Consider the following 18464-nt stretch of genomic DNA (forward strand, 5'->3'; position numbering starts at 1 on the left):
ATCATGGAGGGGTTTGGATAAAATTTGAGTTTGGAGACAAAGATAGTTCCAGGTCATTGTGGAAATTTGATAATACATTGGTTGTGGATTCAGTTTTTCTTGATGATTTGAATTTTAAAATTTCAGAATTTTTTCAAATAAATAATACTGAAGATATTAATACAGAACTCTTATGGGATGCTTTTAAAGCTACTGTGAGAAGATATATCATTTCATATTCTGCTTATAAAAGAAAACAATTGACTAAACAGTTTATTGATTTGGAAAAAGAAATTCAATTGTTGGAGTCTAAATTAATAGTTAATTGGCAGCAAGATATATTGCAGGCTTTGCTAAAGGCAAAAGGTAAATATAATGAAATTTCATCAAAATTGGCAAGAAAGGATTTGTTTACACAACAAACTTTGTATTATGGAAACTATAATAAGGCGGGAAGATTACTTGTTAATTATCTTAAAGAAAAAAAGAGGAAATCAAAAATAATTGCAATAAAAGATGAAAATGGAATTACACAGTCTCAAAATAGGAATATTATAAATCAATTTTTTAAATTTTATAAAGAACATAAGAACATAAGAATTGCCTCCGCCGAGGCAGACCATAGGTCCATCTTGCTCAGCGGTCCGCACCCGCGGCAGCCCATCAGGCCTATTGCCTGAAACAGTGGTCCCTGACTAATTTTATAACTTACCTCTACATCTATTCTTATCTGTACCCTTCTATCCCTTTGTCCTCCAAGTACCTATCCAAAGCTTATTTGAAGCCCTGTAGCGTGCTCCTGCTTACTACATCCTCTGGCAGCATATTCCATGTATCCACCACCCTCTGTGTGAAGAAGAACTTCCTGGCATTTGATCTAAACCTCTCCCCTTTCAATTTCTCTGAGTGCCCCCTTGTACATGTGGTTCCCCTTAATTTGAAAAGTCTGTCCCTGTCTATTTTTTCTATACCCTTCATGATCTTGAAGGTTTCTATCATGTCTCCTCTAAGTCTCCGCTTTTCCAGGGAGAAAAGCCCCAACTTTTTCAGTCTGTCAGTATATGAGAGGTCCTCCATGCCCTTTATTAGTTTAGTTGCTCTTCTCTGGACTTTCTCAAGTACTGCCATGTCCTTTTTGAGGTGCGGCGACCAGTACTGAATACAGTACTCCAGGTGCGGTCGCACCATTGCACGATACAGTGGCAGGATAACTTCCTTCGTCCTGGTCGTGATACCCTTTTTAATGATACCCAACATTTTGTTTGCTTTCCTTGAGGCTGAGGCGCACTGCGCCGACGCCTTTAATGTTGTGTCCACCATCACTCCCAGGTCTCTTTCAAGGTTGCTTACCCCTAGCGGTGAACTCCCCATTTTGTAAGTGAACATCGGGTTCTTTTTCCCTATATGCATGACCTTGCATTTCCCTATGTTGAAGCTCATTTGCCACTTTTCGGCCCATTTTTCCAGTGTTGTCAGATCTTTTTGGAGATCTTCGCAGTCCTCCATGTTATTGACCTTGCTATATAGCTTGGTGTCGTCTGCAAATTTAATAACCTCACATTTTGTTCCTGTCTCCAGGTCGTTAATAAATATATTGAACAGGAGCGGTCCCAGTACCGACCCCTGCGGAACTCCGCTCGTGACCCATTGCCAGTCTGAGTAATGGCCCTTTACTCCAACCCTCTGCTTCCTGTCCGCCAGCCAGTTTTTGATCCATCGGTGGACCTCCCCTTGTATCCCGTGGTTCCATAGCTTCCTTAGCAGTTTTTCGTGTGGCACCTTGTCGAAGGCTTTTTGGAAGTCAAGGTAAATGATGTCTATGGATTCCCCTTTATCCACCTGGCTTGTTACCCCCTCAAAGAAGTATAATAAGTTCGTGAGGCATGACCTGCCCTTGCAGAAGCCATGCTGGCTCGACTTTAGCTGCCCATTCTTTTCGATGTGTTCCCAGATGCTGTCTTTAATCAGCGCTTCCATCATCTTTCCCGGGACCGAGGTCAAGCTCACCGGCCTATAGTTTCCCGGGTCTCCCCTTGAGCCTTTTTTGAAGATGGGCGTGACATTTGCTATTTTCCAGTCCCCCGGAATCTCTCCAGTTTTTAAGGATAGGTTGCATATTTGTCGAAGTGTCTCAGCTATTTCATTTCTTGGTTCCTTGAGTACCCTTGGGTGAAAGCCGTCCGAACCTGGTGATTTGTCGCTCCTTAGCCTGTCTATCTGCCTGAGGACATCCTCCTTGCTCACCTCTAGTTGGTCCAGATTTTCATCCTGCTCTCCTTTTACGATCTCCTTGGGTTCCAGAATGTTGGTTGTGTCCTCCCTCGTGAAAACTGACGTGAAGAACTCATTTAATCTGTCAGCTATCTGTTTCTCCTCTTTTACCACTCCCTTTCTGTCCCCATCATCCAAGAGTCCCACTTCCTCCCTTGCTGGTTGCTTCCCCTTAACGTACCTGAAGAATGATTTGAAGTTTGTTGCTTCCCCCGCGAGTCTCTCTTCATATTCTCTTTTTGCTTTCCTAACCACCCGGTGACACTCCTTTTGGTGTATTTTATGTTCCTTTTGGTTGTCCTCAGTTTTGTCCTTTTTCCATTTTTTGAATGATGCTTTCTTGTCACTTATCGCCTTTGTTACTGCATTTGTTATCCACACTGGATTTTTTGTTCTATTTTTTTGCACCCTTTCCTGAACCTGGGAACGCACAGGTTCTGTGCTTCTTGCACTGTGCTCTTGAGTAGAGTCCAGGCTTTTTCTACGGACTCCATCCTCTTTGGGTTGTTGTTGAGTTTATTTCCCACCATTTTCCTCATGGCATCATAGTTCCCTTTTTTGAAGTTGAGTGCTGTCGCCGTAGTTCTTTTCACCTTTGATGATCCAATTTCTAGCCTGTACTGGATCGTGTTGTGATCGCTGTTTCCTAGTGGGGCTAGTACCGCCACCTCCTTAGCGGGTCCCCCTAGTCCGTTGAGGATTAGGTCAAGAGTGGCATCACCCCGTGTTGGTTCCATGACCAGCTGTTCCATGAAACAGTCCCTCGTAACCTCCAGGAATTCGGTCTCCCTCATGCAGTTTGAGTGTTTGAGTGTTATGTTGCTAGCTACAACGGCTATGCTTAGCTTCTTATGCAAATCTAAAGTTGAAAGGCAAATTACTCAAACTTAGCTTTGAAATGGTAGCAGGTTCCGACGTGCCATGTTTCGGTCCTTCATCAGGGAATCAACAAACAAACACAGTTAAACTGGAGGTGAAAGCTCATTTGATGTAAAATACAGTTAGCTTGTATTGTCCAAGCATGGTTTCTTCTTGAAGTACTGCTACCATTTCAAAGCTAAGTTTGAGTAATTTGCCTTTCAACTTTAGATTTGCATAAGAAGCTAAGCATAGCCGTTGTAGCTAGCAACATAACAATTAAGGAGAATATCTCACACTGGAGTAAAAATTTTTTGAACACTGCAATGATTGGGTGGTGAGGCGGAACACATTGCCTTCATGTCTCTGAGCAGAGTTCTACAAGTTAAGAATTGACACTTGTTGAATTGCTTTTTGAGAATATTATTCATGAATATCTTTCATGTAGTGACTTTTTTGTATATAGATAGCTATTCAACAGGCAAAGGGGATACAGGGTATTCCTTATAAAGAGTGGGAATACAAACTTTCTGCATATGCGGATGATATATTATTGTATTTGAGAAATCCTGGCTTATCCATTCCTTGCCTGCTAGAATTGATAGGAAATTTTGGTAAATTCTCAGGATATAAAATAAATTGGAGCAAATCTGAAATTCTTCCATTAAATATACACTGTACAAAAAGTATGTTTGATACATTCTCGTTCGTATGGAAAAATGATGGTTTAAAATACTTAGGAATCAGGATCAAAAATACGCTAGATGATACAGTTAAAGAGAATGAAAAGCTGCTATTAAAAAGATATCAGAATTATGTGAACAATGGAATCCATTACATTTGTCTTGGTGGGGGAGAGTTCAAACGGTTAAAATGATGATGTGGTATGTTATCAAATGAGTATGATACCAGTATTTTTTCAGGGATCTTTTTATAAAAAGTTAAATTCGTTACTTACTAAATTTGTTTGGCTTGGTAAAACTCCTAGAATTGCTCTAGTATCTTTACAAAACCAATTAAGGAGGGTGGGGTAAATTTCCCAAACTTTTATAGGTACCATCAAGCCTATATTTTACGACAAGATATGTATTGGGTCCTCCCTGAGCTCATTGAATACACACCAGATTGGCTATATCTGGAATGGCGACTTATGTCTCCTTTAAAATGTAAATCTTAAAATGTAAACTCCAGCACTAGTTTAATAAAGTGTATTAGAATGAAGATACTATGTAATACCAGACTCAGCTGCGGGAAATTATCTCGCAGCTTTGCTAAACTTCATTCAACTAAGGTTGAAACTTAATATTCACTGGTCCTCAGCGGGCCACCACACACTCGAAAGCTCTCATTGTGCATGGCTTTACGCTCCCACTCGTCATTGGAGCCAGCACGTATTTTTAATTTGCTTTCAAATAATTAAGTATTAAGTATAAATACAAAAAGTACTTAGCTTTTAGTAAGACGATGTGCAGGGGGGATTTTTTTCTTTACACCGACATGTTTCGCCCGTGTGAATCGATGGGCTTTATCAAGGTTCCCACTCCCTGTGAAATATAAAACCAGAAACCTAAGCTTCCACAATATAACGTGCTTACTAACAACGATAATACAACTAAGCATGATTCAGATAAAACGTTTTCCCGTGTTTCCCCTCTCACCTCTTAATAACATTCAGCCACCATTGCGTCAAAACGAAATGGCAGGCCGACTCAGTATCACGTGTTTTATAGACTCCCGCCCCCGACGTCAACACCCCAACAGAATACGGGACGATGACGTCAGACGCCGGAGTCAGTACCTTTAATTAATAGATCATAACTAGTAACTTTAATATGCTGAATTAGAGGATGAAGCGGGGGGCAAAACCCATGACCAGCAGATCTTATATCAACAAAGCCCACTCCAACTCGTTGTTAAGTCCAGTAGGAACTACAGTGTTTAGTCGGTAAATCCACCGCTGTTCTAGCATGTTAAGTCTCCGCTCCCAATCCCCTTCCTGCTCACTCACATCGATATTATCAATAATTCTCCATTTTAATTGTTGAACCCCATGACCCCTATCTATGCAGTGTTGGACTATGGAGGCTTGAACGGCTGCTGTATTAATCCGTGACTTATGTTCATTAAGGCGGATGCTGATCGCACTCTTAGTATGCCCCACGTACACTAGATCACAGGGGCATACAATTATGTAGACTACCCGAGGGGTCCTACAGTTAGTATTAGCCCTAGCCCTCACCACATACCCCGATTGCGGGTCCATCCATTGGGGGCCCTCCAAGGTCGAGTTGCACCACTAGCATTGCTGGCATTTTTCATGACCCTTGATCATACCTGGGTCAGCTTCTTCCTTGCTCTCCCTACCACAGTCTTTATATCTCCTCTTGCCTTTCCCTCTCTATAGTTTTTTTTCTTTCTTCCCCTCTTCCTTTCCCTTCTCTGCCAAAGAATACATTCAGCTACAAATGTCAGACACAATTAATCAAATTCTAGATGCCCAAGTAACCAAGCATTCAGGATTTTGTCTTTATAATTTTTTATTAAAAACATTTTTGGCTACAAATCGCACTATGTTAGAAAAAGATTGTTGAAAATACTTAATACAGACAACACACACACTCGCATACAAATAGGTACATGCACACAAACAAACATAAGTACACAAATACATACACACACACACAGACAAACCCACAAAACACAGATACCCACACACAGATACAGTTACACATATACACACAAAAGCACACATAAATAAAACCTTAATTAACAGATTAAAGATTAAATACTACACTGAAGTATTTTTGATACAAACTATAGGTGGTATTAATAGTAAAAAAACAAACAAACCATGCATGCACAGTCATAAGGATATGCTTTTACAATAATATAAATTTTAAACACAATAGATAATTATTGTACAACAGATAAAAGTAGGATAAAACAAACGAGAAGTTGGGCAAGAAAATGACAAGCAGAATATGAATTCCATTAATAATTTTTTATTCTACAGATAAATTCAATTTTGTTTTCAATAGATGTGCAGTGATTTCCTCCTTGGAGCTTGGAGAAACACATTCATTTGACTGCAAAGGAATGGTAGGACAATATGTGACAATAACCATCCCTCGACGGGTTCGATATCTTACTTTATGTGAGGTTGAAGTCTTTGGTCTACCAGTATCTTCAGACTATCACAGTATGTACCCAACTGTGTTTCCATTTTCTTTATGCACTGACATTTGTACAATAATTCTTAAAATTCAAAAGATCTCACTGTTCAGCAAGGTACTTAGCCAAATATATGTGCTGACTCTTTAAACTTTCCAGTGTTTAGAAAGCTGCGTTGCAGTAGTCTTAGACAATTTTTGACATAATGGCAACTAGGTTGTGGGAGAGGGGGGAAATTTTTAGAGCTTGTGTTATACACAAAGAAGCTTTTATAATATTATACAACAATATATGCAAAAATGTTGATGCATGAAAAGAGTGTGCCCATTTTTACACCTTGAGTGGGTGGGGGGGGGGGGCAATGTGGTGGTGGTCAATGAAAGTGCTGCTGACTGTTAGGCTACTGGCAAAGGACCTGCTTCACTGGTAAGGTTTGGGGACGCCTGCCAGCTCAGATATTTGGAGGTCTTTCGGGGAGGAGCATGGAAAGCTGGTCAGATAGTCTAGAAACTAAGTTGTACTGCATCTGTCTGTAGTTAGAGGCAAAAGAACATTTATCCCAGGACAAGCAGGCAGCCTATTCTCAACATGTGGGTGACGTCATCCACGGAGCCCGGATGCAGACAGCTTCGCAAGCAGACTTTCTTGTAGAACTTTAGAAAGTTTGCGACTGCCACACCGCGCATGCACGAGTGCCTTCCCGCCCAGTGCAGGGTGAGTGTCTCCTCAGTTCTCAGTTTTCCTCGGAGCCGAGAAGTCCTATTTTGACGCTATGTGCTAGACTCAGTTCTACTTCGTGCCTTCTCTCACCGTGGCTCGTATTTATTTCTTTTCAGGGTCATTGTGTTTTTCTTGTGCGTTTATAATAATAAAAAAACAACATACTTTACTTTTCTTTTGGTCTTGGTGGGGCCTGCCTCGCGGCCTCAGCCAGTGGGCTTCGACCTAACTGCGGTTATTTTTTCGTTTATGTACCGGCCAGTCACAGGCGTCAAGAAGTGTAGCTATTGCCAGCGTGTGATCTCTCTCACTGACCCACATCGGTGGTGTATTCAGTGTTTGGGACCTGACCATCAACCGGAGTTGTGTGCCCATTGCACTATCCTTCAACCTTGTGCCTGCAAACGTCGTCAAGTTCAGGTGGAAAAACTCTTTGGAGGTGTGGATCCACTTGTTCCGGTCTCGACCTCAAATCCGGTCAAGCTGACAGGGGTTCCACCTTCTGCCTCGACCTCGGCTTCCCCTTTAATCAAGCCATCCTCATTCGGCAGGTCCTTGTCCTCAAGTAAATCTGCTAAGTCTTCTCCTGATGAGACGCTTGCCTCGCTGCCTCCCTCAGGTCAAGTACCAGCAGTAATTATCAAGCTACCCAAGAAGCATGACTCCAAGTCGAAGAGTCATTCTTCCTCCTCTTCCTCGGAGACTATAGCCACACCAAATGTACCAGATTCTCAAGTCTCGGTGTCACATTTGGAAGCTATGATCCAGACCATTTTGGATCGTCAGTTTGGTAATATGCTTGCCAAACATACTCCTGCGTCGACTCTGCTTCGTGCAGTCCAGCCTGAGCACTTAGCAGCATCACAAGGAGTTAAGTCCTTGGCTGTGCCTCTAGCTGATCCTCCTCACTCTATACAAGGAGTCAAGTCCTTGGGAGTGCCTTGAGAGGAATCTACACACTCTATTCAAGGAGTCGAGTCTTTGCGATTGTCTCATCTGGAGCATAAGCATGCTACTCAAGGAGCTGAGTCCTTGTCAGTGCCTCGAGATATCTCGACACCAGGTGTTCAATTCCTTTTGGTATCTCAATCTCGATCTCCAGCCTCCAGCCCTCCCTCTCATATAAGGCATCGCCCTTCTCGAGGCATAGGGCAAAGACTCCTCGACTTTCTTCTCAGTGAGACCTGCCTGGTTTGAGGTATAGTTCTCCACATCAGTCGAGGCATTCATCAAGGCATAGATCCTCTTCTCGAGACAAGCCTCATCTCTCCAGGCCTCGAGACTCTTCGAGGCCTCCAACTCCGAAGTCGAGGACAACACCTCCAAATACTGCTGCTTCTTCTCCTGCGAGGGATTCTATTCATTCTCTCAGTGAGTCATCTATACTGGCATATTCAGGCCTCAGGTATCAGTACTCCATAGAAGCTTCACCTTCGTTCTCTGCCTCGAGGTCGACCTTCCTTGGAGCAGATATCTTTTTCTTCTTTCCTACGTCAAATGAGTAAGGAACTCAATATTACTTTGGACTTTGATTCCATATACTCTCAGGAATATTTAGAAGAAATAGGTATGTCTCGTCCTCCTGCGGAGTCTCTCAAATTACCCATTAATAGACTTCTTTCTCAAACCTTCAGGAGAAATCTTGAGATACCTTATTCCATTCTTGCTGTCCCAGGAAAACTGGAGTAGTGTTACAGGATGGTCCACTGCAAGGGTTTCAAGAAATCTTAGTTATCCCATCAGTCCCTTCTTGTGGAATCTTCTCTGAAAAAGACCATTCCTGCCAAAGTTTATGCCACTGTCCCTCCTGAAAGAGAGGGCAGGACCATGGACAAATTTGATCATCATTTGTATCAAAATTCTCTCATGGCAACCAGAGTTTTGAATTACAATTTTGTTTTCATTTCTTATTTCAAGCATTTGGTTGACACACTGCCTGAATATTTCAAATATATTCCCCCACACCGTCTTCCAGGGTTTCAACAGACGATTACCACTCTGACTCAACTCCGCATGCATCTCCTTCAATCTGCCTATGATGCATTTGAGCTTTCCTCGAGGGTCGCTACCTTTTCAGTAGCGATGCGCAGGCTTGCCTGGCTCTGCACTATAGACATGGACCCTAATCTTCAAGATCATCTAGCCAATATTCCTTGTCAAGGCAATGAATTGTTTGATGACTCCATCGAGGCAGCTACTAAATGATTGTCTGAACATGAGAAATCATTTGCTTCCATCACTCATCCTAAGCCTAAGCCTTCTACTTCTAAAGGTTTCAGACCTCTTCCATCTTACCAGAGGCGTTTCCCACAGCAAGCAGCTCCTTATACAAGAGTGCCTCCTCAGAAACAACCACAACAGCAGCAGAAACCTGCTGCACCTAAGGCTTCTCAGCCTTTTTGACCATCTAATACAGAGCATAACCTCCATAGTTCTGCCTCTGTCCTCTCCCTTTCCCATTGGAGATCATCTCCATCATTTTTACCACCGCTGGGAGATGATTACATCAGACCTTTGGGTGCTGTCCATCATCAGGGAAGGATACTCTCTTCATTTCATCCAGGTTCCTCCAGATGTGCCTCCAAAAGAGTATCCTTCCAATCCATCCCAGACCGCTCTTCTTTTCCAGGAAGCTCAAGCTTTGCTTCTTCTCCATGCCATCGAGGAGGTTCCTCTGGAACAGCAGAGCAGGGAGTTTTACTCCCGTTATTTCCTAGTTCCGAAGAAGATGGGTGATCTGCAACCTATTTTGGACCTCAAAGCCCTCAACAAATTTCTTGTCAGAGAAAAATTTTGGATGCTGTCTCTGGCATCTTTATATACCCTTCTAGATCAGAACGATTGGTTATGTTCTCTAAATTTCAAAGAGGCTTACACTCACATTCCCATTCATCCAGCCTCTCGACAATTCCTCAGATATCGAGTGGGGAATCTGCATTTTCAGTACAGAGTGCTACCTTTTGGACTGGCTTCATCTCCAAGAGTGTTCACCAAGTGCCTAGTTGTAGTTCACCCTCTCCAAGATAGAGAGAATGAGAGGGCACTCTCTAAAGTTAAAAGGGGATAGATTCCGTACAAACGTAAGGAAGTTCTTCTTCACACAGAGAGTGGTAGAGAACTGGAATGCTCTTCCGGAGTCTGTTATAAAGGAAAACACCCTCCAGGGATTCAAGACAAGGTTGGACAAGTTCCTGCTGAACCAGAACGAACGCAAGTAGGGTTGGTCTCGGTTAGGGCACTGGTCTATGATCTGGGGGCCGCCACGTAAGTGGACTGTTGGGCGCAGTGGACCACTGGTCTGACCCAGCAGTGGCTATTCTTATATTCTTATGTAGTAGCAGCAGCTCTGCAGAACCATGGGCTCCAGGTGTTCCCGTACCTGGACGACTGGCTCATCAAGGATTCAACATCTCAAGGGGTTATTGTAGTGACCAAGCGGACTACGTGGTTCCTACAAAGCTTGGGGTTTGAAATTGACTTTCCCAAGTCTCAGCTACAGCCCTCTCAGACTTTACAGTTCATCGGAGCTGTTCTGGACACTGTCCAACTCAGAGCATTCCTTCCTCATCAACGTCAGGATGCTCTCATTCATCTCTGCCACAGAGTGTCTTCCTTGACTACAATTTCAGCAAGACACATGACCTCTACAGTTCACGTGACTCCTTTTGCCAGACTTCACCTCAGAATTCCTTAGTGGACCCTGACATCTCAGTGGGTGCTGGCTTGCGACCCACTCTCTCAGCACATCAGACAGTCTCTCCACTGGTGGATGCTCTCTTCCAATCTCTCCAGAGGTTTGCTTTTTCAAACACCCTCTCATCAGAAGGTCCTCACAACAGATTCTTCGACCTACGCTTGGGGAGCTCATCTCGATGGGCTCCGTACTCAAGGCTATTGGTCCAGCATGGATCGTCAGTGTCACATCAATCTGTTGATTTTCAATCCTCTCAAAGCTTTTCAGCATCTTCTTCATGACCAGGTAGTCCTCATTCGGATGTACAACCAAGTCGCATGTACTATGTCAACAAGCAGGGAGGAACAGGATCTCTCCCTCTCTTCCAGGAAGTTCTACAAGTGTGGGATTGGGCAATCCTTCACAACACCTTCCTCAAAGCTGTCTACTTTCAAGGAGAGAAAAACTGTCTGGTGGACAGATTGAGTCATCTTCTACAACCTCACGAATGGATACTCAATTCCTCGCCTCTTCATCACATTTTTTCTCAGTGGGGGACTCCTCAGATCTCTTCACGTCTCCCCACCACAACAAACTGCCTCAGTTCTGCTTCAGGATATACTCTCCTCACCGACTTGAGGCAGATGCTTTTCTGCTGGAATGGACGAATCAGTTTCTCTATGTGTTCCCTCTGTTCCCTCTCATTCTCAAGACACTTGTCAAACTCAAACAGAAACATGCCACTATGATTCTGATAGCTCCTCGGTGGCCCAGGCAACCTTGGTACTCCCTTCTACTTCAACTCAGCAGCAGGAAGCCACTGCTTCTAACAGTTTTTCCCTCTCTGTTTACACAGTCAGGGGTCTCTACTTCATCCCAACCTGCAGTCTCTACACCTGACAGCTTGGTACCTCTCAACTTAACTGCCACTCTACAGTTTTCTCAATTTGTACAGGACATTTTAGAGGCTTCTAGGAAGTCTACCACTAGACAATGCTACAATCAGAAATGGACTAGATTTTCTGCTTGGTGCACCATTCATCACAAGGAGCCTCAATCTACCTCCTTGTCTTCAGTTTTGGATTACCTGTTGCATTTATCTCAGTCAGGCCTCAAATCCACATCCATTCGAGTCCAGATTTACATAAGAACATAAGAAGTGCCATCTCCGGAACAGACCCTAGGTCCATCAAGTCCGGCGATCCGCACACGCGGAGGCCCCGCCAGGTGTACCCTGGCATAGTTTTAGTCCCCATATCACTCTAAGCTTCTCATAAGGAGATGTGCATTTAACTTACCCTTACCTATGTCACCTTAGGTGACGGGTCAAAAGCGCGCGAGGACAAAGGCGCGAGGACAACCGAGCGCGGACAACTGAGTGCAAGCTTTAATCGCGCCGAAGAAAAAGGGTATTTTAAAGGGCTCTGACGGGGGCTGCCTCATGCTACCATGTTGGGGGTTCCAGTATAATGAGAGGGGTTACAACCCCCCAAGCCCCCCACAACGTCAGCGTGATCTCTATTAAGTAAAGTGGTGGGATTCCCCACCAACACCCCCCGTTAGAGCCCTTTAAAATACGGTTTTTCTTCAGCGCGATGAAGTCCTGCGCTTAGTTGTCCGTGCTTGGTTGTCAGCGCACCTCTGTCCTCGCGCGCTTTAGACTATGAATTGTCACCTTATGCCACTCATAAGTAGATGTACATCTAACTTACCCTTAAATCCTAGAACGGTGGATCCCGCAATTACCTCTTCTGGGAGAGCATTCCAGGTGTCCACCACTCGTTGCGTGAAGGACTTTTCAATGTCAAACCACCTCTCAAACTGCCTCCAGTGGTTTGGGATCTCAATGTTGTTCTTGCTCAATTGATGAAGCCTCCTTTTGAACCAATGGATTCGGCTCATCTTAAATATCTCACTTGGGGGCGTGGCTTGGACGCGCATGAGGAAGGTCGGCTAATAAGTGAGCTCCAGAGAAAAGACCTTGAAAGTCCGGAAAAAGTCAAAAAGATTTAAAATTGGATAAAAAAAAAAGTGCTTAGACTAAATAAAGAAGATAAGATAAAAGGATGGCAACAGGAAAACAAAACAAGAATGACTTTGCGATGTCTGGAAGCAGTAAGAGAGCAAAACCGGAACAGGAGTCAGGCTTAAAGATGGCAGATGTAGAAGTAATAAAAGAACTGAAAGAAATAAAAGAAATGTTATCAATTTTAACTAAAAAAGTAACGAATATATCGGAGGAAGTTTCCACATTAAACAAAAAAATGGATCTCCTGGAATTAAAATCTAATAACCTAGAAGAAAGAATGATGATTGTAGAAGAAGAAGCATGCTGCAGTCGAGCAGATAGGAAAAAAATAGATCTACTTACTAAAGAAATTGAAGATTATTCGAACTGAGAAAGAAGAAGTAATGTCCGTTTGATTGGATTACCAGAAGGAGCAGAGAAGGGAAATCCGGTAGCCTTTATTGAAAATCTGCTTCCCAAACTACTTCCGATAAAAACAAACTATCCCATAGAGGTAGAAAGGGCACATAGAGTGCCTATGAAAAAAGGAGAAAATCAACATCTGCCAAGGCCATTTATATTCAAACTATTGCGCCACCAACAGGTCTTAGAAATACTTCAGCTAGCAAAACAAAATAAAGGACTTAAATATCAAGATGTTTACATCCATTTTGTTCCTGACTTCGCTAAAAACACAGCAATAAAAAGAAAAAAGCTGTTGGAATTGAGACCAAAGCTAAGAGAATTGGGAGCAAAATTTGGTTTAATGTATCCTGCAAACATGAAGGTTACCATCGGAAACAAAACTTTAACATTTGATGATGCAGAGAAACTAGAAAGATTTATTCAAACTCAAGAAGTGCCTATGTCATCCTAATTTGATTAATATGTCTTTAAATATATTGATTAGAAATGATGAAAATTGAATTATATTAACATATATTGATTATATAGCATATATTGATTATATAGCAAAAAAAAAAAAAAAAATGAATGATTTTATTTTATTTTATTTTATTTTAAAGGAAAAGATTTCTGTGTTTTAAAATACAACGATTTAGAATGCTTAGATTAGCTTCAAATGTATTCTTTTCTAACGTCTCTCTTACAGTAGAACTAGAATGTAATAAACATTCTAAAATGCAAATGAAATTTATTAAAAGGCTTAAATACAATTTATATAATAGAGAGTTAACAAAATAGATGTTATAATATATGATATGAAAAGAAAGAAAATAGACAGGAAATTGAACGATTTAATATAAAAAATATTTAATTATATTTAAAAGACTATTCTGCAAATTGATTTCTGATAAAATAGAATGATGAAATATGGGGGGAAAAAAAAAAATGAATGAGGGGAGTGGTTCTTCGTGTGGGATTTCTCTCTTCTGGGGGGGGTTGCTGCGGAATTACACACCGCAAATAAGAAAAGGTTTGTTGGATTTGTTTTCCCTCTACTCTCTCTCAAAAGTTTTAAAACTTAAAAACTCAGAATCCCGAAAGTCTGTGCGAAAAGGAAACAGGAAATGGATTTTTTCTACATACACCGGAACATAATATGAACTTACTCCATAAAATACAAGAAGAAAAAGAAGGAAAAGGATATTAGAACTTGAACTACAAGAAAAGGGAAACTTGTAAAGACCTATTTAAACTGTTCTCCTTCAAGGGAAAAAAAGAAGAAAGAAGATAAGGACAGTAAAGAAAAGAAAAGGAAAAAGAGAAGAGAGAGGAAGAGAGATAGACAAAAAGAGAAAAATACACAATAGCTGGTGTGTGGTTTCGTGGTGATCTCTCGTAGGGGGGAGGAATCTTTGCTCGTGGAATCACTTTTCACATAACATTATACTCCCATATTAATAATATCACGATGATAAAGTAAAAGATGAAAAAAAAAAAAAAACAGGGAAAAAAAAAAAAAAAAGGGGGAAACGTTTTAAAGTTTTAGAATATAAGTAAAGATAAACAATATCTGTCTGTGATTTCATTAATGCTTTCAGTTTCTGCCAAAACCAAGCAGCTAATTTTGGTCGCAGATTCAATTGAGGCATAAATCAAAGATCTTTGCTTGGACTCTAACCATCGGCTTGCACTACTGGATGCAAAGAAACACATTAAAAAGGCTGTAAAACCAGAGACAAAGCTGCAAGTAAAGATAAACAATATATATTTATTTGTTTTTACAATAAACAATTTATATTTAACAGGGGAAAAACAAAAAAAAAGAAATATATATATAATAATAAAAAGATATTAAAGATTTAATAATATTGAATATAAAAATTTTGATATATTAAGAAATATATATGAAATTTATTTAGTTAATTCATGATTACTAAAATATATGAATTATTACTTACATTTTAATATAATTTTAATATTCAGATGACTTAAATTGAATATTGAAAGTTTTAAGGTCTTCTTGGAGTGTGTTATTGCTGATCTTGATATGCGTGAGGCCAAGTGTACACAACTTTTGTTAATTGGGGAGGGATGGGAGGGGGATGGGAAAAGGGGAATGGAATTAGATATAAGTAAGGAATTGATAATAAGAAAAGGAATAAATATTAAACATGTGTGGATGTCTGATCTAAACTTTTATTATAGAGTTCTAATTCAAACATTACTTATTAATTTAGATGGCTCTTAAAATTTATTCTCTTAATGTCAATGGTCTTAACCATCCAATCAAAAGAAAGAGAATACTGAATTTTCTTCATAAGCAAAACGCTGACATATATTTCATACAAGAGACCCATCTGACAGGACTTGAATCTAATAAACTAATAGGGGGTTGGGTGTCCAAATGTTTTTTTTGCACCTGCTATTGGTAAAAAAGCGGGAGTAGCTATTCTCATAAATAAGAAATTCATAGCAGATTTCAAATTAATAAAATTTGATCCACTAGGAAGATGGGTACATATTAAAATGAATCTGAGAAATACAACCCTGGATTTATTTAATTTATATGCTCCTAATTCAAATCAAATGGAGTTTTTCAAAAATATTCAACAGATATTACTACCACTGGCTGCTTCTAATTTAATAGTAGCTGGAGATTTCAATGCTGTAATGGATCCTATTTTGGATAAAAAACCAAGTAAAATTATGAAATCATTAGGATTAGACAATTTGATACAATCTTGTGATTTAGTTGATATATGGCGTATCCTTCATTTTAATGATCAGGAATATTCTTTTTGTTCTCAGGTCCATAAATCCTTTTCAAGAATTGATTATATATTTGTTTCTAATAATATTGCACAAAGAGTGATAAAAGCAATTATTGATCCTATAATTATTTCAGATCATGCTGGTGTGTGGGTTGATCTGCAGGATGATATATCAGTTTTTTCTAAACCAATTTGGAGATTTGATAATGCTTTGCTTGCAGACATGAACTTTATAGAAGATATTAAAGTAAAAATGGATGAATTTTTTCAAATTAATAATTCAGACAACATAAATATTGAAATTTTATGGGATGCTTATAAAGCAACAATGAGAGGAAATATTATATCATATTCCGCATATAAGAAAAAACAACTTAAAAAACAATTTATAGAATTGGAGCAAGAAATTAAATTACTAGAACATAAATTAATTATAAAATGGGAACATGATACATTACAGAAATTATTAAAAACAAAAGTTAAATATAATGAGATTTCTTCTCAATTTGTAAGAAAAGATATGTTCTATAGACAAGTACAGTATTATGGAAATTCAAATAAGGCTGGAAGATTGTTAGCAAATTTTATTAAAGCAAAAAAAAGAAAAACTAAAATAATTGCAATTAAAGATAAGCAGGGCAATACACACACCAACATTGAAGAAATTATAAAACAATTTCTTGATTTTTATAAGGATTTATATACTTCTAATACTTATGAAAATAAAGAACAAGATGGTTTAGAGTTTTTAAATTCATTTATTGGACCAAATGTTCCGGATCATATAAAAAGAAGCTTAGAAGAACATATATCTTTAAAAGAAATAGAATCAGCATTGAAGGCTCTTAGAGTTGGATCCGCTCCAGGTGGAGATGGATATACTGTTGAATATTATAAAACATTTCAAAATACTTTATTACCTTATCTATTAAATTTATACCAATATCAAATGAATAATGGAAATATATCAGGAACTATGGCTGATTCTGTTATAATTGTCTTGCCAAAACCAAACAGGGATCCGACATTGATAACAAACTATAGGCCTATATCTTTGATGAATGTAGATGCTAAATTAATTGCTAAAGTGCTAGCTATAAGGCTAGCAAAAGCTCTTCCTTTTATCATTGATGTACATCAAACAGGATTTGTTGCTAAAAGACACTCTTCACATAACACTAGATTAGCATTTCATTCTTTAAATTTAGCAAAAAATTTGAATGATCCAGCTTTTCTAATATCATTAGATGCAGAAAAAGCATTTGATAGAGTAGAATGGAAGTTTATGTATCAAGCTCTAGAATGGTTTGGTGTAGGACCTGGTTTTATTAAAATGATTCAAACATTATATAGCTCCCCTGGAGCAAGATTAAATATAAACAATAACTTATCTGATAAATTTAACTTGCTAAGGGGAGTTAGACAAGGTTGTCCTTTATCTCCCTTACTTTTTGATATCGTTCTGGAACCCTTATTAATTGCAATAAATCAAACTAAGGGAATAAAGGGAATCACATTTTCTAATTGGGAATTTAAATTATCTGCGTATGCAGATGATATTTTATTATATTTAAGAGAACCAGAAGACACCATTCCAGATCTACTTAACTTAATAGAAAAGTTTGGAAAGTTTTCTGGATATAAAATCAATTGGGAAAAATCTGAAGTTCTTCCAATTAATATCCATTGTACCAAAGGATTATTTGATTCATATTCATTTAAATGGAAAGAGGAAGGACTAAAATATTTAGGTATTCTTATAAAAAATACAATTGATGACACAGTAAAAGAGAATGAAAAACTTTTATTAAAGAAAATAACAGAAATGTGCGAGCAATGGAATCCTTTACATCTTTCTTGGTGGGGAAGAGTTCAAACAATTAAAATGATGATTTTACCTGTGGTTTGTTATCAAATGAGTATGATCCCAATATTTTTTCAGGGGTCATTTTATAAAAAGTTAAACAGTATACTAACAAAATTTGTTTGGTTTGGGAAAAGACCCAGAATCGCTTTAGCATCATTACAAAAAACAATTAAGGAGGGAGGGGTAAATTTTCCAAATTTCTATAGGTACCATCAAGCCTATATTTTAAGACAGGGTATGTATTGGATCCTCCCAGATCTCATGGAAAATGTACCTGATTGGTTATATTTAGAATGGCGCCTCATGTTCCCTTTACATCCAGAACATTTCATTAGTATAACAATGCCCAGGAGTTATAAAGATCATAGAATTCTAATAGATACATGGAAAACATTAAGATTTATAAGCAATTTATCAACAAATACATTGGCTAAATCTTTAAATCAATCTATTTGGGTAAACTCCAGGATCAAAATTGGTGGATTTAAAATAGTATGGAAACAATGGATAATAGCAGGTATACGTACTTTAAAAGATGTAATAATAAATGGATCACTGCTTAGTTTTTCACAATTGCAACAAAAATTTGGATTAGAAAAAACACAATATTTTAAATGGATGCAATTGAAGCAGGCTATTCAGGAAGGGTTCCCTGAATGGAAGAATCTTAATAATCAATATAGTTTGCCAATCCTTTGTTTTCAAGCAGATTTTCTAGGACACTAAGCTGCAAAATAGTAT

General features: G+C 39.2%; 1 protein-coding gene across 1 annotated transcript in view; it reads left to right on the forward strand.

The window, feature by feature from the left end:
* LOC117357167 (pentraxin fusion protein-like) overlaps positions 1-18464 on the forward strand; it is a 191589-nt gene that overhangs the window by 50446 nt on the left and 122679 nt on the right. The window contains exon 6 of the mRNA XM_033937539.1: positions 6147-6307. Within this exon, the coding sequence (XP_033793430.1) occupies positions 6147-6307 (161 nt within the window). The remainder of the gene's footprint in view (positions 1-6146; positions 6308-18464) is intronic.

The sequence above is a fragment of the Geotrypetes seraphini genome, chromosome 3 (genome assembly GCF_902459505.1).
Source record: "Geotrypetes seraphini chromosome 3, aGeoSer1.1, whole genome shotgun sequence".
In the NCBI taxonomy this organism is placed as follows: Eukaryota; Metazoa; Chordata; class Amphibia; order Gymnophiona; family Dermophiidae; genus Geotrypetes; species Geotrypetes seraphini.